The sequence below is a fragment of the Scylla paramamosain genome, chromosome 21 (genome assembly GCF_035594125.1).
Source record: "Scylla paramamosain isolate STU-SP2022 chromosome 21, ASM3559412v1, whole genome shotgun sequence".
NCBI classification, from domain to species: Eukaryota; Metazoa; Arthropoda; class Malacostraca; order Decapoda; family Portunidae; genus Scylla; species Scylla paramamosain.
This window is the reverse complement of record NC_087171.1, coordinates 4,850,767-4,871,756: the sequence shown is the minus strand read 5'-3', so window position 1 is coordinate 4,871,756 and position 20,990 is coordinate 4,850,767. Positions and strand designations below refer to the sequence as shown.

The 20,990-nt window shown below is 43.7% G+C and overlaps 1 protein-coding gene and 1 long non-coding RNA gene across 2 annotated transcripts in view; both read right to left on the bottom strand.

The window, feature by feature from the left end:
* Positions 1-330: 330 nt before the first annotated feature.
* LOC135110891 (uncharacterized) lies at positions 331-10,046 on the bottom strand. Its single transcript, XR_010273485.1, has 3 exons — positions 9,945-10,046; positions 977-1,073; positions 331-470 (listed from the first exon to the last, which is right to left on the bottom strand). It is a non-coding gene; the product is annotated as an uncharacterized LOC135110891 (long non-coding RNA).
* A 1,158-nt stretch (positions 10,047-11,204) lies between these two features.
* The window catches only part of LOC135110889 (alpha-mannosidase 2-like), a 10,043-nt gene continuing 257 nt past the window's right edge, over positions 11,205-20,990 (bottom strand). The window contains exons 2-5 of the mRNA XM_064023510.1: positions 16,416-16,549; positions 15,142-15,455; positions 12,245-14,500; positions 11,205-11,569 (exon numbers count right to left, since the gene is read on the bottom strand). Coding sequence (XP_063879580.1) covers positions 11,420-11,569; positions 12,245-14,500; positions 15,142-15,455; positions 16,416-16,549 — 2,854 coding nt within the window. The 3' untranslated portion in view covers positions 11,205-11,419. The remainder of the gene's footprint in view (positions 11,570-12,244; positions 14,501-15,141; positions 15,456-16,415; positions 16,550-20,990) is intronic.

Below are 20,990 nucleotides of genomic sequence, written 5' to 3'. Positions count from 1 at the left end.
TAACAGTTACCAAGTAGTCTTGATTTTATGAACAAGAACTGTGCCACAAATTTTTGTGACCAAGTGTATAGACATATTTGTGATTTCATCATGGAATGCTAACTAAAGCAGAGATGAGATACCAAATTCTGTATCAAAACTGGCAAATCTGCACACCTTTTCACATGATTTGGTATGTTTCTAAATATGAAGCAGTGACTCATGCAAGGTGTTCTGAGTGGCACATGTGCTTCAAGATTGGCAGAACATCAAAGATGGCAAGAGAAACGGACTACCTTTCCTGAGCTAAGGCCACAAAAATGTAAGTAATATGACAACTAGTGCATAAGGATTGTCAGAGATTCATTAAGGATATTATCATCAGTGTCATACAGAACAGGGCAGGCAGTCCTCATGTCTGACTTGAACATAGCTGGAAAGTTCATCCTCAGGTTTCTGACTTGTGAACAGAAGGGGTATCAGGCTGAAAGCTGGCAAAAATTCCATCAGTATGCCCTGGATGCCATAACCATTTTGATGCTCATCACTGGGGATGAAATGTGGGTCTGTGGGACCCTTGCAACTTTTTCCTTTTCTCAAAGATGATATAACTGACAGGGTGCAATTTTGACATTAAGGAGATTCAGCATGAATTGCAGATATTTGACATGTTTCAATAATAGGAATTCTCTCTCTCTCTCTCTCTCTCTCTCTCTCTCTCTCTCTCTCTCTCTCTCTCTCTCTCTCTCTCTCTCTCTCTCTCTCTCTCTCAAACAAATAAAATTCAGGGTTAGAAATATTAGTTTGGAAAGTGAAATGTTAAAGAAAAAATCAAAATCAATAAAATAAATAGGTGAAAAAATCAGAGAAAGAAAATATGCAAAATATGTAATGGTGGGGTGAAGATGTGCAGCACATGGTACTGTAGTGTAGTGCAGTGTAGGATATATGGTGAGAGATAGGAAATGAAATGTTAAGCGTGAGAGAAATGGCTTACTTCAGTTCTGGAGGGAGGCTTGAATGATGAGACACATTCTTGGTGTGGACAGATGATGGGCCACAAAAAAGAGCACCAACGGACCATGAAAGTATTCCTGAAAAAAAAAAAAAAAAAAAAAATAGGAAGGAGAAAAAGATCAGCCTGATCATGAGAGAGTACATGAGTGGAAGAATGCCGAGTCCAAGAGCACTTTATGTGTAGCCAGTGAGACAACCAAGAATACAACCAAAATTATTGAGTTGTAGATGTAATGTGAAGAGGCAGACTGAGGTGGTGTATGACATGTGGAAAGGATGCAGAGGGATAATTAAGAAAAAAAAAAAAAAAACGGGAGACTTATGAATATTCATAATGGAAACACAAGATCTCTTCAGTGCAAACATACAAACTTGATTTAAATCTTATACCTGGACAAAGCAGCAGCCAGGTTTTGCCATCACGTGTAGGGCTTCTCTACATGAAATGCAGCAAAGTGACACAACATTCATACCTACAACGCAGACATCAGTCATAACTCATTTTCACTTAGACTCTTGCATACAGTTCTTCTGACACGAATAATTTTGGTATGCTCATGTCAAAGAGGATATGCAATGACAGCTATATTTACTTTGATACATCCTCATCCAACCTTATTTCTTTTCCTTGCCTCAATCCTTTCTCTTGGTTTCCCCTCTACTGAGTCCATTCTTTCATGCAGGCACACAGTGACATCGTAATATTTAAGTTGTCATACACTACTTCTGAAACTCGGCGCATACTTGATATGGATCGACAGTGGAGAGGTAGCTGGCTAGAAAAGACTCAATAATTATGTTGCTGGTGCCGTATCATTAAGGAGGAGGAGGAGGAGGAGGAGGAGGAGGAGGAGGAGGAGCAGGAGGAGGAGGAATAAAAAGGAATACAAAGGAAATAACAGACAACAACAACCCTACTGGGCCTAACGAGGCTGTCTGTGTGCCTATTCTACCACTACCACTACAAATTCTAAGAGTTAGAGGCTGGAGGACACTAGGATTCAAGGAAGGAAAACAAGAGAGTACATGAAGAAGGAAAGGCTAAGATGTGACAGGAAAGGATGAAAGAGAAATGATACTATTTAGTATATAAAAAAAAAAAAAAAATGTAGGCGCTAAGTACGTTATATGAGGTGTTGATGCGAGGTGATTGTCCAACCTTTGTTTAAGTTTCTATTGTATTACTATCGACAATATGTGCTGGGAGAGAGTTCCAGACATTTACAATTCTATTGAAAAAATAATGCTTAGCCTCGTGTGGTCTGAAACGCTTACCTATAATCTTGTAACTATTATTTCTAGTGGTGTTGGAACTGTCAATGGCGAGATAGCTGTTTACATTTACGTTATCAAAGCCCCGACACATTTTAAACAGTTCAATTAAGTCTCCTCGCATTCGCCGTTTTTTCTAAACTGAACAAGTCGAGTTCCCTCAAGCACTCCTCATAAGGCTTGTTCCGTAGTCGCGGGATCAACTTGGCAATTCTTCTTTGGACTCTCTTCAGCTTGTCTATATCTTTCCTAAAGATAGGAGGAGGAGGAGGAGAGAGAGAGAGAGAGAGAGAGAGAGAGAGAGAGAGAGAGAGAGAGAGAGAGAGAGAGAGAGAGAGAGAGAGAGAGAGAGAGAGAGAGAGAGAGAGAGGAACGATGTGAATAATTGATTTATTATTGAAAAGTAGTATATTTTATAGTCCTTGGAAAAAAAATATATCAATTCTAAAAAAATGTAACTGTTTTTGGGGACAGCAATTAAATTCCATTCGGGGAGGCGGTGGCGCTCGGATGTCGTGATCAGCCCGAGTTCGTCTTGCGGGAAGCTGGCTATTTTTCAAGTTATCACAGTGTGGCGGGAATACCCACATGCCCCCTGTCCTGTCAGTGTGCCAAGAACAGCCAGCGGCACAAGCACCGCGCCCATCGTCATGTCTCCGGCGGCAGGGCGCGCCTCTCCTGGACAGAGGAGACAGTGGTGGTCTTGCAGGCGTCAACAGGTGGCGACAAGCAACTTACCCACGCGGAAAGCGTTAACTAGGTTTATCAGGCTCATCCGTCAGTGAGAGTGACAGTGCCGCCTTCTCTCTGCTGTCAGTGCCAGTCGATCTGGCAGGGTCACAGTTTTATAAATACGGTCCCCGGGCCATAACTTAATCACATAATTAAACACTGACTCTCTCAGAGCCATACAGGCACTGCGGAACCCAACACCAACTGACAACATAAACATCACGGGAATATTCACAACAGCTAACACAAAGAAGAAATATACACTTGAACTGGATACCGACCCACGTAAGAATCGCTAGAAGTGAGATGGCAGACCTAGCATCCAAAGATGCCCTTAAACTCCCATCTCCGCAAACATGTCGCCTAGCATATCCCAAATAAAAAGCGCCCTTAAAAAGAAAACCAAGGAGCTACTGCTACTATCCCAACACAACAACCATCAGAGCACGGAAAAGTTCGAGGAGGGTACACACACGGACGGACGAATCCTTGTGGACGCGTTAAAATGGGGTGTATCTGGCGTTCCGCCTAGACAGGCAAGCCAGACTTCCTACGGAAACTAGCCCAAGCGATCCCAGCTGACAAGTACGAGCTGTGGACCAGCAACAAAGGCCCACATCATATTTCTGGATGATGATCTCTACACACACACACACACACACACATTGTTGAAACAGCTGCACGACGCAAGCACCCTCTGGTGGTCTGAGGTGCGCAGGGTGTTAAGAGCCGGCACGTGTCGCGTCAAATTGCTCCGCCTCCCAGGAACAAGTTCGACAGGAATCAACAAATGTTGTGGTCAATAAACCTATATATATATATATATATATATATATATATATATATATATATATATATATATATATATATATATATATATATATATATATATATATATATATATATATATATATATATATATATATTGACAAATTAGTATTGCTGTTCTGTCTATGGAATATGCTGTTATAGAAATGGATCAAGAAAACAACTCCGTGCGAATGTCCTTCCACCGTGTTTTATATTTTTATATTTTAGTGCTTCTCAACATTTTCTAAGTCCAACCATGAGGTGTGAATGACTAGGTGAAGTAAGGTTTAGGCTGAGTAAAAGATTGTTAGTTTCAAAACAATAATAAAAAAAAATACTGGCAGACTAGTCGGATGCAGGACAGAAGAAGTGTAAATACCAAACTATTTTAAACAACTCACTCTACCCTCTACGCCCCTCTAATGTGAGCGCGTATACCAGATGCAAATTAATTGTTCAATATGAAATTTTTCCCTCAGTACAAACTGCGATAATTCTTTATACTATCTCAGTCTTACCTTTACCCTCCTCTCCCCTGCCACACAAACCCTCAAACAAGCTTGGGTACTGTGGGATTTTTTTTTTTTTTGGGGGGGGAATGGAAGAAAATTTGAAATATGGGCTTTCAAAAAATGAAAAGAAAAAAATCTTTTGAGCGAAATCCCCTAAAATACGGACACTGACGTAATTTAGCCAGCTGGACATCGCCCCGCCCCCTATACCCCCACATAAGGATATTTCTTAAATCTAACCTGTATCTTGTCCTATCACTCCAATCTCTCCTCAGGATTCCCCTAAGCGGAGGTACCTCTAGTGTTTTGCCTCTGCCAGTTGGGGGGACCTGAGGAGGTATTTTGCTGATTTTCCTCAGAATGACTACTGCATCCGTGTCCGAGACCCGTCTTTGTGTGCTGAGCGCATAACAGAGGTGATAGTGTCTGACATAGAGGCGTACATTCCTCACTTTTTTTCTCGACCTAAACCATCCAAACCTTGGTTTAACACAGCTTGTTCTCGTGCTACACATGATAGAGAGGTGGCCCACAAAAGGTATTTAAGACTTCCATCAGCAGAATCTCATGCACTTTATATTTCTGCCCGGAACCATGCCAAGTCTGTTCTCTAACTAGCCAAAAACTCCTTCATTAACAGGAAGTGTCAAAACCTTTCAAGATCTAACTCCCCTCGTGACTTCTGGCATCTAACCAAAAATATCTCCAATAACTTTGCTTCTTCTTCTTTCCCTCCTTTATTTCAACAAGATGGCACCACTACTATCACATCTATTTCTAAAGCTGAACTCTTAGCTCAAACCTTTGCTAAAAACCCTACCTTGGACGATTCTGGGCTTGTTCCTCCGTCTCCTCCACCCTCTGACTACTTCATGCTACATATTAAAACTCTTCGCAATGGTGTTTTCCATGCCCTTGCTGGCCTAAACCCTCGGAAGGCTTATGGACCTGATGGGGTCCCTCCTATTGTTCTCCGAAACTGTACCTCCGTGCTTGCACCTTGCCTAGTCAAACTCTTTCAGCTCTGTCTGTCAACATCTACCTTTCCTTCTTGCTGGAAGTTTGCCTACATTCAGCCTGTTACTAAAAAGGGTGACCGTTCTAATCCCTCAAACTACCGTCCTATTGCTTTAATTTCCTGCCTATCTAAAGTTTTTTAATCTATCCTCAACAGGAAGTTTCTTAAACATCTATCTCTTCACAACCTTTTATCTGATCGCCAGAATGGGTTCCGTCAAGGCCGCTCTACTGGTGATTTTCTGGCTTTCCTTACTGAGTCTTGGTCATCCTCTTTTAGAGATTTTGGTGAAACTTTTGCTGTTGCCTTGGACATATCAATAGCTTTTGATAGAGTCTGGCACAAAGCTTTGATTTCCAAACTACCCTCCTACGACTTCTATCCTTCTCTCTGTAACTTCATCTCAAGTTTCCTTTCTGACCGTTCTATTGCTGCTGTGGTAGACGGTCACTGTTCTCCTAAATCTATTAACAGTGGTGTTCCTCAGGGTTCTGTCCTGTCACCCACTCTCTTCTTATTATTCATTAATGATCTTCTAAACCAAACTTCTTGTCCTATCCACTCCTACGCTGATGATACTACCCTGCACTTTTTCATATCTTTTCATAGACGTCCAACCCTTCAGGAAGTAAACATTTCACGCAGGGAAGCCACAGAACGCTTGACTTCTGATCTTTCTAAAATTTCTGATTGGGGCAGAGCAAACTTGGTATTGTTCAATTACTCAAAATCTCAGTTCCTCCATCTATCAACTCGACACAACCTTCCAGACAACTATCCCCTCTTCTTCAGTGACACTCAACCGTCCCCCTCTTCTACACCGAACATCCTCTTTACTTATAATCTGAACTGGAAACTTCACATTTCATCTCTAGCTAGAATAGCTTCTATGAAGTTAGGCGTTCTGAGACGTCTCCAGTTTTTCTCACTCCTACAGCTGCTAACTCTGTACAAGGACCTTATCCGTCCATGTATGGAGTATGCTTCACATGTCAGGGGGATTCCACTTATACTGCTCTTCTAGACAGGGTGGAATCAAAAGCTTTTCGTCTCATCACCTCCTCTCCTCTATCTGACTGTCTTCAGCCTCTCTCTCATTACCACAATGTTGCATCTCTAGCTGTCTTCTACCGCTATTTTCATGCTAACTGCTCTTCTGATCTTGCTAACTGCATGCCTTCCCTCCTCCCGCGGCCTCGCTGCACAAGACTTTCTTCTTTCTCTCACCCCTATTCTATCCACCTCTCTAACGCAAGAGTTAACCAGATTCTCAATCATTCATCCCTTTCTCTGGTAAACTCTGGAACTCCCTGCTTCTGTATTTCCACCTTCCTATGACTCGAATTCCTTCAAGAGGGAGGTTTCAAGACACTTATCCTTCAGTTTTTGACTACCGCTTTGGACCCTTTTATGGGACTGGCATTTCAGTGGGCATTTTTTTATTGGATTTTTGTTGCCCTTAGTCAGTGTCCCTCCTACATAAAAAAAACAAAAAACAAACGATGTTTAGGTGTGTGTGTGTGTGTGTGTGTGTGTGTGTGTCGTTTTAACAGCCGAACGATGTCTAAGTGTTTGTGTGTGTGTGTGTGTTTTAACAACCGATCGGTGTCTAGGGGTGTGTGTATGTGTCGTTTTAACAACCGAACGGTGTCTAGGGGTGTGTGTGTGTGTTAGTTAATAATGAATGGGTTTTTGAGGAAATAACACCCAATTGGCAGAGAGAATACTAGTGACATTGATGGGTTGAAACGTGTGCAATTTAGGTTTTTCTTTATAATAACTCCGTATCACGCATAATAACGAAATTTACTTGTGTAGGACACACTGGCCTTGCCACAAATGTAAAATTTTTTTTTTTTCGGGAGAATGAGTTTTATGTGGCTGTAATAGTTCCGAGAATGTGCAGCGTCTTGAATTTTTTATTTCTTTTTCTAAGTCCAGCAAGCTCTTCACTACTCCATCAACTAAGCGTAAACTGCGTTTGTTCGTGTGTTTGTTTACAGGGAGGGTACTAATGCTCATGATCCCCAGTTCATGACGTACTATGACGCGCGTAACGTCTCTGCAAAAATTACATTTTCCTGACGATTCAGCGATAGTTTATGTTCGTACAGCTTTTTACCACCATCTGTGCAGTGTCGGACACGGATCCAGTAGTCATTCCAAGGAAAATCAGCAAAATGCCTCCTCAAGTCCCCCCAACTAGCAGAGGCAAAACGCTAGAGGCACCTTCGCTTAGGGGGATCCTGAGGAGGGATTGGAGCGATAGGACAAGTTACAGATATGAGATTGTGATCGGAGGAGCCCAATGCAGAAGAAAGGGTAACAGCATAAGCAGAATGATTAGAGGTCAGGAAAAGGTCAAGATGTTGGGCGTATCTCCAAGACGGTCAGGAATACGAGTAGGGTGTTGCACCAATTGCTCTAGGTCATGGAAGATAGCAAAGTTGAAGGCTAGTTCACCAGGATGGTCAGTGAAGGGAGAGGAAAGCCAAAGCTGGTGGTGAACATTGAAGTCTCCAAGAATGGAGATCTCTGCAAAAGGGAAGAGTGTCAGAATGTGCTCCACTTTGGAAGTTAAGTAGTCAAAGAATTTCTTATAGTCAGAAGAGTTACGTGAGAGGAATACAGCACAGATAAATTTAGTTTGAGAGTGACTCTGTAGTCGTAGCCAGATGGTGGAAAACTCGAAAGATTCAAGAACGTGGGCACGAGAGCAAGTTAAGTCATTGCGCACATAAACGCAGCATCCAGCTTTGATCGAAAATGAGGATAGAGAAAGTAGGAGGGAACAGAAAAGGGGCTACTGTCAGTTGCCTCAGACACCTGAGTTTCAGTGAGGAAAAGAAGATGAGGTTTAGAAGAGGAGAGGTGGTGTTTCTGCAGATTGAAAATTAGATCTTAGACCGCGAATGTTGCACAAGTTAATGAAGAAAAAGTTGAGGAGGGGTGTCAAGACACTTAGAGTCGTCGACAGAAAGGCAGTCCGACCTGGGGACATTTATGGTCCCCTCCCCAGATAGGGACTCTGAGGCTGGTGTAGGAGTCGCCATGATGATTTTAAAATTTTTGAGTGAAGGGTGAGTGTGTTATTAGGTGCCTGTAGTTTTGTGTGGAGGAAGAGAGTTGTCTTTAGAGGCCACGTTGTGACTGCCCCCTCGTGTTGTGAGACACAAAGGGAAACGTTCAGTGAGGTCACAGCTGGGTTTGGGTTTAATGATAAGTTCACAGCACCCCCTGAACAGCGCTTTAGACCTCACTGGGAGTAATTATCGTTTCGGCAGGTGTCTACTGCCGAAACGACACACACACACACACACACACATCACAACCTAAACACGTTCGGTTGTTAAAAGACGCGTGCGTGCAAACGCACACGAACCTACCTAAACACCGTTCGGTTGTTAAAACACACACACACACACACACACACACCGTCCGGTTATTAACAATACTCCTTGTGCGTTTGAGGGCGCGAGGAGGACCAGCAATGTAACGACACTTAACCATCGTTTGCCATTTCACTGTTTATTTCTAGTGTCAAGACAAATATAGGTATATAAATTTGAAAACCACGTCCAAAAAGCACTACAGAACGAAAATATGCTTCTGGCAACTCGCTAGCTGAGGTTTACCGACTTCAACATGTTATTACATTACTTTTAATCACACGTCTGAATACAAGTGTCACGTATGGAAGAGGATTTCCACTGATGGTTAATTCCTCACTTTTACTCTATTAATTATCTGTTATTTTGTGTTTAGAATCAATAGACCCTCCACCTTACACTATCGAATTTTTCAACCTATAACTACGCAAATGTCATTCTTGTTAGAACTTACCACGACCCGTGCCTCACAAAGACTTCACGTCATCACAAGACTGTGGCCACACATCTACGTCACGAGCACTGCTTTATGGCACAACTCGGGTCAATGCTATTCCCTGCCACGTAGATGGCGGCCGCGTAACGTAAAGCCTTATCACACCAGGCATTATTTATGCCCACTGCGGACAGTAAGTCGTGTGATTGGCAGATTGTTTTCCCCAGTTTCCTCATTGGTTGAGAAGCTCTCAGCGTACACTAGCACATCAGCATATCGCGTCACGGTTCCAACCTCCAAACTCATTCTCTAACAGTTAAACATCTCCTCTGGCACCGCTGCGCGAACCCAAAACCGGGAGAATAAAGGCGGAGGATACTACAAGGCTGTTTCCTGTAGCACAGAACTCTATTTCAGAGACGACTAATCTCCACCGGAGTATGAAATTCACAAAATTGAGTAAGGTATGCAAAATCACATTCTCAGTGATTTGGTGTACATGAAAGTATATAGCATTATGAAATATATTATAATGGTATTTAAAAGTGTATATAACTTTTTTTTTAACCAATGCCAAAAGTGTCTGGAGTTATCATACTTTCATACACTGCCAAGTATACACGGCACGAGGATGTACCCTGTAACCTCTGGCACGTACATTAAACAATCAATCAACCAACGCACGTTCCCTACACCAGGCATTTCATAACACTGGCGTGATTAGATATTTCCCCCAACGCGAACTCAAAGCAACATCAGCGTATTTCCAAATGACTTACAGTGAGGCGTCCTTCAGCAGGCGGTGGACGGCAGCTGCGGTGATGGTGGTGGCGGCGGTGCGGCTCCTCTGTCGTGTGGATGGAGGGTGACGAAGAGCGAATGTCGACCGAAGCAAACGAGACGGTTCCGAATCGTCTCACTGCGTCAGGAACCAATAGTGCAACACAGCAAGTTAATTATTATGATGTCTATATGCACAGTAGATTATATAATAAAGTGGATTATTAATTCCTTCAGTTAATCCCCGTGTTTGTTGCATATGCAGGGAAACGGTAATCGTTGAAGGTTCACTGCCTCGCTAATCTGGGATCATTTAATTGGCGCTCCGCTCATTACTGTGCACGCCACCATGTGCGGCATGTAGGTGACAAGCATATTTATTTATGTCAAAACAAATGTCTGGTAGCAAGTCCCATTGTCACAACGACAGGAGAGAGGCAGACAAATCGTTTCATGATGTGTCAAATAATATAAAAAGTATATAAATATCATTAAATACTTGTTCAGTTTGCACCTCAGATAATTGAAATGTCAATGATAAAGCTTATTTCCTATAGTGATGAGATAAAATATTAAATCAGTAACAATTATGACACGAATCCCTCCCAGACAAGGCTGTGATGCGCCAACACATACACACCACTCCTCCCGCTGCACCACATTCATCACGTCATATATATATATATATATATATATATATATATATATATATATATATATATATATATATATATATATATATATATATATATATATATATATATATATATATATATATATATGGTATTGATGGCTAAAACTGAGGGTCATTATTTTGTTCATAATACGTAGTGGAACATTTTCTTTTTATTATTTCTTTTAACAGTATAAGAACACAGAAATAACATTCAATTAATTAAAGTGTATATATTAGAAAAATATGTATCAAGAATATGATCCAACTCACTCATACAAATGCAATTAACATACTGAAAGTACTAAAACAGCAAAAACTATAAGAATACCTTTCTTATATATCAAAACTGTAGTGGCACTTACTTGGTGCTAAACAGTTTGTGGTTCTGGGTTAAGTTATTAAAGATCCGTTATTTTAGCTTTTTTTTAATTTTCAAAAATTCCACATCTTCTATAAACTGTTTACATATAAAAGTTTGAGAACAAGTTTTAATATTCATATGTTTATATGCTTAATAAAATGTATATAGGTGAACTTTGGCTTCATAGACTGACTGATAACCGAGAGAGAGAGAGAGAGAGAGAGAGAGAGAGAGAGAGAGAGAGAGAGAGAGAGAGAGAGAGAGAGAGAGAGAGAGAGAGAGAGAGAGAGAGAGAGAGAGAGAGAGAGACAAACGAGCAAACAGACTGACAGACAGAACAACAGACAGACACAGACAGACAGAAACTAGTGATGGTGGTAGTGGTAGTGGTAAGGGGTGAGGAATGAGAGACTGTGTCAAGGCGGGGCACAGTTTTATTAAGCAGGTGGAGGCGGCGGAGGCGGGGGCTGCGGGAAGGTGAGGGTGACGGCGCGTAGGTTGTGGTGGGGCACACTCAGGTCCGGGAGGGAGTTAAGTGGTCCTCGACTTGATGTGGCCGTCAGGGAGACACGCTGGAGCCCGGACACCTGGGAAGATCATTATTGTTATTGTTATCATTATTATTATAAGTATTAGTAGTACCAGTAGTCGTGGTATTACTACTACAGTTTGCATAATTTTATAAGTAATAGAATCTAAGAAAATTTAATAAAAAGTGATACACAGGTCCAAATGGAGACGTTTAAAGGCATTGACTGGTCTCATATTGATAAATAACTTACTCCTGAAGAACCTTGTCGTGTACAAAATAGTAGCACCTTGTCGTGTACAAAACAGTGCACTAAATAGTAGTTCATAAATTCGTAAGAACTTGTCCTTGGAGATTGTGAGTGCAAGGGAAGAACTGAGTAAATTTTGTACTTCGCCCTCCGTATTCTGGCACCTTCAAGATATGGGGCTAATGATTTGTATGTAACAGATCTCCTTTTCTTTGTTGCGTGCCCCGTGGGTGAATACATAACGATAAGATAGTAACAGGAGATGCCACTCTGTCAAAACCACGAATGGCTTAACGAAGAATGGGTAAGGAAGGTGAGAGGTAAAGTGTCTGATGAAGGGCAGTGCGAATGATGTCTGAGGCTGTGGTTGGGGGTAATATCATAGCTGACTGGGGTAAAAGAAGAAGAGTGACGAGACAGATCACCGTTTCCCCAAACAGCATTTTCTGCAGGGAGGTGAGGGTGGAGTTACTGTGTGCCTACCTGGATTGTGAGCTCCGTGCCTGGGAAGGGAGAATCACCCAAGCCGGTGCAAGTAGCCACAGAGGCCGAAGTAGAGCAGGAAGGCGCCTGGTTCTGGATCACCATGAGGGCCGTGCGGGAAGGCAGGAGGCTCGGGTACTGGGGCTCGGCCAGCGTGCGGAAGGTCATGAGGTGCAGCGGGCAGGGCAGCGGCCGCGTGATGAGGTGAGCTGCTGCCTTGAGCTGGTCGGCGTCAAGTCCCTCGTTGATGAGCTGAGTGACGGGGTAGTTGAGGCTGTTGGAGAGGTGGTGCGCTGCCAGGGAAAGCCGTGCCACGGGTTCAGGGGCGCGGGTTTCCTCCAGCAACAACCAGTAACGGCCCATAGTGCGCTTCTGGTCAGTGACGCCCTCCCCCATGCCCCGCGCGTCGTCATAGAAGGTGCGGCGCTCCACCATCACTTCCAGCCACCCCTGCTGCCAGGAGGCGGCCCCCGCGGCGTGGTCTGTGAGGAGGGTGAGACGGCGACCTGGTCCGGCGCCATCTTCAATCATAGCCGCCGAGGTGATGGGGAAATAATTGCCCTGAATGCCGATGCGCTGAACCCTGACGCGCTTTTGCATGTGTAAGCCACTCTGATCCGTGTAGAAGGTTGGCTCAGCCCCATTATCGATGTCTGTCATGACGCGCATGAACATTTCAGTCTCCCGGAAGTGTGGAGGGAAGCCCGGGGTCTCTGTGCTGTTGTATCTGCCGCCGAGGTTGAACAGATTCTCCATGTAGACAGCCGAGGCCAGGGGGCGGTGGGCTACATGCAGGATGCGTGTCGTGTGCATGAGGACGGAGCCGAACATAACGCTCAACTCTGAGGCCACGGGACCCGAGTGGATGAAGAGTCGCGGCTTGGCGCCAGCCAGCACATCTTCCTCGGGTTCACGGGCATTAGGGTCAGGCTTGAAGAGATAGGCACCAGACTTGAACTGTGCCGAGGGGTAGGCAGCGTAACGAACCGCGGCTTGCGTCACGCGGCCGCTGGGTTTGTCAGTAATGGATCGCAGCATACCAGTGGTGCCATCAAACAGCAACTTGAGATGGTCGCTCTCCAGCTGGATGTCTCCGGGAAGAACGTCGTGTGTCTCAAAAGGTGGTGAGTAACTTGGGTCTGGCGCGGGGGCGTAATTGTTGGAGTAGACAGAGGCTCTGTTCTCGAGGGAGGGGTGTGCCATCTGGTGGATGCAGTAAGTTACCACACTGAGCGCTGGCAAGTCCGCCACAAAGAGAAGCTCAAACTGAGTGTTGAGGATGACCATGCCGTTGCCCGTGTCGTTCCACACAGGGTTGATCTGTATAGGCACCTGGTGACCGTGCTCATCGGTGACTCGCACATCCAGGGACGACACCAGCACCCTCACCACCTCGAAGCGGCGCTGCACCAGGGAGTTGAACATGACCACGAGACGTGGGCTGTTGCGCGGGATTGTCAGGGGCAGTTTGTGGGGCAGACGCTCGTAAGTTGACCTCTCAAAGTCTGGATGAAGGTGGTGGAGCGGCGCTGCGCGGTGGTCCAGGGCTGCCATGGCAGCGGGGGTGAGGAGCAGCGCCTCGGCCGCCTGCCCAGCCAGAGCCAAGGTGTCGTGCAGACTCTCATGTAATTTGACAGCGTAGTCGTGCATTACATACGCCTTAGATGTGCCAGTGATGGCGTCATGGTGCTGGAATAGTGCCAGTGCCCGCCTGGCCCGCACCAACTTCTCGTAGTCCTTTTCCAGCAGCTGCACAACGCGTGCTTGGCCTTCCTGCACTGCCCAAGCATATGACCAACTGTACAAGATTTCAGCCGAACGCAGCGATGCTTCTAACTGGCGATCGAGAACCTTCCAGTATGGTCGGGTTGTGTAGTAGCCGCTCCAGTACGCTGGCCGACCTTCGCTGAAAATGTCGCTGTACACAAAGAAGTCACCCTGGAGGCTTGGGTAGTCACGCATGCGGTTTTGTACTTCGGCGAAATAGTCCTTTAGTGTGCCGAACTGCACCGTGGCGTGGTAGCGTGGATCGCTGTTGATGTGTGTTAGGAGTTTGTGGTAACTGGAATACTGCTGGTCCCACTCTGAGGCGTGGTCGTAGCGGAAGTCGTCACCGATAGGAACGAGAACCACGTTGTGAGGGTAGAGGGAGCCTGTCCTTCCGTACTGCTCCAACAGCAGTTCTGCCTTCTTCTTGACGTTGTGGTCATCGATGGGAACAGACTTGATGGTGTACTCCGTGTACTCTCCCGGCACCTGCAACACAACCGTAACATTCTCAGGTGTTTCTCAGGTGTTCTGTAGTAAGAGACTCTCTGTGATGTCTGTGATAAGCATCTACACCTCTCCCCATACCATCCCTCTTGACCCTCCACATAACTCAACCTGTGCTTGTCATTAATGCAGTGTAAATAGTTTAGCACAAAAACATCCCGTTGTTTCATAAGATTTAACTCCTCATCAGACTGAATTGATTCTACTGCAGTAATATTAGGCCTTAAATTTAAGGTAGTACGCTGAACTAATTCCCAATGTCAATATTAGTTAACTTCCACATCAATGACCCATTTTTGTTACTACTACTACTAGTACTACAACAACTACTACTACTAATACTACTATTATTATTATTATTATTATTATTATTATTATTATTATTATGATTATTATTACTAATATTATTATTATTATTATTATTATTATTATTATTATTATTATTATTATTGTTGTTGTTGTTGTTGTTGTTGTTGTTGTTGTTATTATTATTATTATTATTATTATCATCGTTATTATCATCATCATATTTTCACTATCATCATCACGTATTACTGGATTGGATGAGTATTTCCTCTTATTTCCCATCCTTTCCTAAGGTGGACATTTTGAGGGTGCCTTACCTTCCTGAAGTCGTAACCCAGACAGATCTGAGGGTGGGGACCGCACGAGTGCTTGATGGAGTAGATGTCATATGGTCGGTTGTGGCAAAGAATGTCATAGTCTCCTGACGAGTCCCACACCTGCCGCCACATGAAGTCTCCGAGTTGCTGTTCCGCTAACCACTGTTTCCAGGCGTAGTGGATCCGCTGCACCACCATGGCCCGCACGCCAGACTCATGCAGCAGATAGGGCACCGCAGCGCCGTGTCCGAAGGGATCCACCGACCATCCGCTGACTGGCTGCACGCCCAGGATGTTGGAGAGCCACTGGTGACCTGCAGAGGAGTGGCGGCGTTAGTTAAGGTCGATGGTGGATGGAAGATTGATGCGCCTTTTAATAACCGTCGATATAATACGTTTATTTCCCATTGCGTGCTCAATGGACAACTTATATTTAGGAATTATAGATCAGTGAAAGTCTAAAGAGGGCAATACAGTACACAAGTTTACCTTCACATTGTACTATAATGAATGTGAAACGCAATCAATTCTCAGATTGTCAACATCTGTTTGAAATTCACAACAAAACAAAGACTTCTGACTGTCTGAAACCATCTCTGTTCATTTACTTATACAAGGTAAGAGCCAATTAAGCTTCCTTAAGAATAACACTAATACTAAGGGACGTCGTCAACACGCGTGAACTGGATTGGATGAGTATTTCCTCTTATTTCCTGTCCTTTCCTATTGTGGACGTTTTGAGGACGATAACATTGAGTCGCTTCTGAAGCTAAAGTGTTTTATTTATTTATCTTTTTCGTGCTTTCTTCGTTATCTACCATAAAGCAATGGAATCTGAACTTTTACAACTCTTGGATTACTTCCTATACACATGAACATTGAAAAAAGAAAGAGAATATGATAAATGTACTCAAATAGTGTACCGGTGATACCAAAGATTCACTAAGAAGTCAAAAGGAAGAGGAAGTAAACGCACAATATTCGGGAAAACTCCGAACATGAATAATGAAATCACTAAAAAGCAAAACGTGAAAATATGAAAAACAAGTCAATAATACATGAATGAATAAGTCAGAAGATAAGTAAGAAAGCAAGTAAGTAAGTAAGAAAATAAATAAGCAAGTAAATATGTAAGTAAGTTGGTAGGAAGGTAGGTCGGTCGGTAGGTAGACAGGTAAGTAGGTAAATAAATAAAGGTAGGCAGCTAAATAAAAGTCAGTCAGTCAGTCAGTCAGTCAGTCAGTAAATAAATAAATACGAGAAAAACATCTGACCCTCGATGAGCTGGTCCATCATGGCGTAGAGATGCACGTTGGCCTCGTCCGTCATAACCCAGCCCCCCGTGGCGATTTCCAGCCGTCCGGAGGAGATCAGGTCTTTCAGCTGCTGCCTGAGTGTCGGATGGGCGCTGCGGGAGAGACAGGATCACCATGATGTAAAGACCTTTTGGAGGGATGTCAAGAGCTAATACCAGTACTTTGTAACATATAATGACCATGATGTTAGGACCTTCTGGAGGGATGTGTGAGGAATTACAACATTCCTAAACGAGAGGCACCTGTAGGGCTCTATCTTGCAGGAAAGACATTCATCTTTCCCTTCTCCTCAGAAAGACAATAAGGAATGCTCGGTGATATCTCTCAGACCTGAATGGATTCAGATGAAATTAGAAACATTTAGGACCAGGAAAAAAAAAAAAAAAAAGAGTAATGATGCCCATTTCGTGATTCGAGTTTTCTTCAACCCCACCGCGCCACTGCCCCGGCTCTCCCATTCCCAGTCTTACCAAGCGGGCTGCAGCAAGGCCATCTATCTGGCGGCCGTCAGCTCCTACCAACGAAAGTGAAAGAAAACGGGAAAGAGAGAGAGAGAGAGAGAGAGAGAGAGAGAGAGAGAGAGAGAGAGAGAGAGAGAGAGAGAGAGAGAGAGAGAGAGAGAGAGAGAGAGAGTATAAGGCGATTTCTCGTTGTGTAGTTCTCGAAATTAGAAAATATCCCATCGTAATCCTTAAGAGCCTGTGCAGCAGAAAAAAAAGTACAAAATATAAGGAAATAAGCTGGAAAAGTTCTTCTCGTGAACTTGCCATTGAGAATATGAAGATATGTAAGCTTGGTTAGTAAATTGCGAAAGTAAAAGCCCTTGAAAAAAAAAAATGTCACATTTCCTCAACCAATATATACAATGATCTCACTGCCATGAGGAAGAATGAGTCTTGTACTGTGCGATTGATCAAGTGTAGCTTATTATGATGGAGTTATTAATTGCCTGTGTATTACTTATGAACTGGGAGCTGCATGACGTGCGAGATTAGATGAGTGGCTCCACACCCTTTTATTTTATCTATTTATTTATTTATTTTTTATTTTGTGAAAAATTTCGTCACACCAGAAATATTACTGATAACAGAGTGGCAGGGGGATGGTCACTAATGCTCGCACCTGTACATCAAGAGACGCATGTGATGATTTACTGCAACAGACCTTAGGAAGAAAGACTAGCATGTAGCGTGACAGAGGCAAGACAACTCAGCCATATATTTAGCCACTATAGGAGATCAGGCATACTGTTCGTGTAAGTGCATCACAAGTTCAAGTCACTAATCAGGTACACTGCAGTAACAGCTCTAGTGACTTCGTGCTGGTAACAACAGGCATCTGCTGTGGCTCTGTAGGTGATGGGGAGATGCGTAACAGATTGTCCTTGCCCGTCAAGGGAAACGGTATTGCTTGGTCTCCAGTTTGATTCCGACTCACGGCAGTTTCTGGGAGGAAGAGATAGTGCTCACTTGCAGCTCTAGCCGGCTTCACATGACCCCGTTGCTGTGGGGAAAAGGAATAAATTCTGTTTCTATGTCCCTCACATATTCATATGTGAGATTGACAGACGAGCTTGACTGAAGTCAGGAAATAAACGTTTCGCTCACTACACGTGAGTTCTGCACGCCACTTATGAGTCCTGGCAACGCTGACCCCCGCCAAGCGGGTCTGGGTCATGCACGGCAATGAGGGAGAGGCAGCACTGCAGTCCTCTGTCATCACCGTTTTCTGGCACAGCCTCACCCGCCTCATACCGGATCAAGCACCTAATGACCACCAGACGAGGCAAGGCCACTGACGGTGCAGAGACAGTGTTCTTGCTGAATGTTTGTCGGCGACAGTGTGAACACTCCCGACAATGAGTGTCGATTCGTGAAGATCATGAGTGGAGAAACCATCATGGTCACTATTGTGTGTATACTCGTATATATATACTCGTATATATATATATATATATATATATATATATATATATATATATATATATATATATATATATATATATATATATATATATATATAATCAGCTCACCAAGGCATGACGCACCAGAGGTGAATATCTGATCGCCTCTGACATGGAAGGAGGCTTCATGGAGCGCCACATCTTGTTTTATCTCTGTAACAAGTAATGAAAAGTGGGAAAAAAATATATGTTTGAGGTCTGAGTATGACTGGATGACACACAATACAATCAGCACAAGAAAAGCTCACGCCTAACAAGATCTCATTATTATCTGTTCGACACGAGGTGCTGAGATCAAGGGAAGTGAAGAGTCAAGAACTACACTTTACTGTACACATATTCTACAAGGCGGCAAACTGTAAGTGAGTGAGGCAACAAGAGGTCAGGGGCGCGTCCGTGAGTAACAAAGCACACGCGAGGCAAGGGAGCTAAATGCCTTCACTACGTTTAATCCTCTCCCACTGGACGTGCTCCTCAGCCCGCCGCGGCAAGACGATGGTGGAGCAGTTAGCCATCACAGAAAAAAAAAAAAAAAAAAAAAAAATATATATATATATAAGTAAAATAAATAAACGAGAAAGAAATGGGTGTTGACAAGCGGCAAGATACCGACATGAAAACCCAGGCCAAGTTCCACCATCGACAAGAGGAAGTGGAAGGCGGCGTTCACAAAACAAAAGACATCTGTAAAGTAAGAAAAGATGCTAAAGACATGATTCCAGCACAATGAGACCTTCACTTGCGTCTCCCCAACTCGCCGTGATGTGACCAAGGCGCTGAGAGTGACTTTCACCATAGCTGTCTTCCCTGGATGGTAATGAGTCCCATGGGGGGGGAGAGAGAGCAGTGGTAATAAGGGGACGGGAGCGGCAAGACAGCAGAACGTTTGTAAGGGCGAGGAGAAACCCTCACGACATGTATACAATCCAATAACGCCTTCCCTAAGCGCCTTGCCTCCTTGGCTTGACAAGAACGTGACGCCAGGAACATAAACTTCACCCTGGTCTCTCCTGGGCGGCAGTGCGCTCCTTGGGGAACAAATGAACGGGGAAGTGATGGTCAGAGGAAGCACCGAGACAACAGGATTGAACCAGTCCGCTCAACCTCAACCTATAAGCTAAACAAAATTAAACTTTGATGTAAGAAGGGTGTGGTACAATATACAGTCAACACCACGTCCTGCCAAAACAATAAACAGAAGGTGACAGAAATTCAGCCGATGGAATAGAAAACAGAGGATGGTGGATAAGTCTCTAAAAATCCCTGCCGTCACATCTATGGAGCAGGTTTATTTCTACACACTGCATTAAAGTTATCCCAGCGAGCATATTCTCGATCTGGTACACACGGACTGTATTCTCACAGAACCCAATGAAGGCGGTTTTTATTTTTTTGAACGCGCTTCTTTACTAGGCATGATGTTAAGGCAGTTTCTAAGTTTTACGTGATACATACTAATGCATTTTAATTATGACGATAGACGAAGCTTAGGTTATCCCTCAACATGCATAACGTGTTTACGCATCTGAACACTTCCCATTTGTGGCTCTGAGTTTGTGAGACACCAAGGTTATTATGATGCTCAGTTTGTGAGCATGATAATAACCTACGTTTATGTGTTCATAGGAATTTGTGAGACGTTAAATCTATGGTTGTTTGAAGTCGAGCCTGAGGATGTGACGGTGTGAAACAAAGCCTTTTGCAGAGATCATTGTTCTCAATGATGAAAGAATTTGTCACTCTACGTAATTATCTATTTTCGTCAGTCCTTTCCTTTGTCTTCACATCTTCTAAGCTACCCAGGAAATACTGTAAAACCAAAATCTTAAAATAGTAACACTCTCAAAGCAGCCGAGAAGATGCTATAAAAAGAAACAATTGATTAATTATACTACACCATCTCCCAAAGCTATCGGTAAAATACCACAAAATGAAAATGTTGCCTGCTCGTGCATCACAGTAGCCCTCGCCAGCCACTACATGCTGGTCAGAGGCAAGGCAAAGGCTTCGCCAAACTTTATTACACAACTGTCCAGCGCTAGTCTGTCCAAATTTGTGCTGTGTGATTTTCTGACCTGGTCTCCGTGCCTTCGTTTTCTATTCCCAGCACGGTATTTCATCAAGAAGGCAGTTCTGCACATAACCTGGGTACATTTCTTTTTCATCCCTCCTCTTCACGCTACTCTGTGCTCACAGAACCTCGAATACAATATTATCAATTATCTTATGAATGTATCTTAACAAAAAAAAGTATCGAGCTACATGGGAAGTATTTAGAATGATTCCCTTCATAGTGGTTCACTCTGAAGACACCGCAAGAAATGTTAGCCAAATATCTACTAATTCATGGGAGCTTTATTGGTGTCTGGTTTTATTCCTCACGTCGGGATGGAACAGAAGGCGCCGTGTTCCCTGCACCCGCAATAACTCCACGCACAGGTTATAAATTAAACACACACACACACACACACACACACACACACACACACACACAAACACACACACACACACACACACACATACACACACACACACACACATTTTCTTCGTCTCTCTCTCTCTCTCTCTCT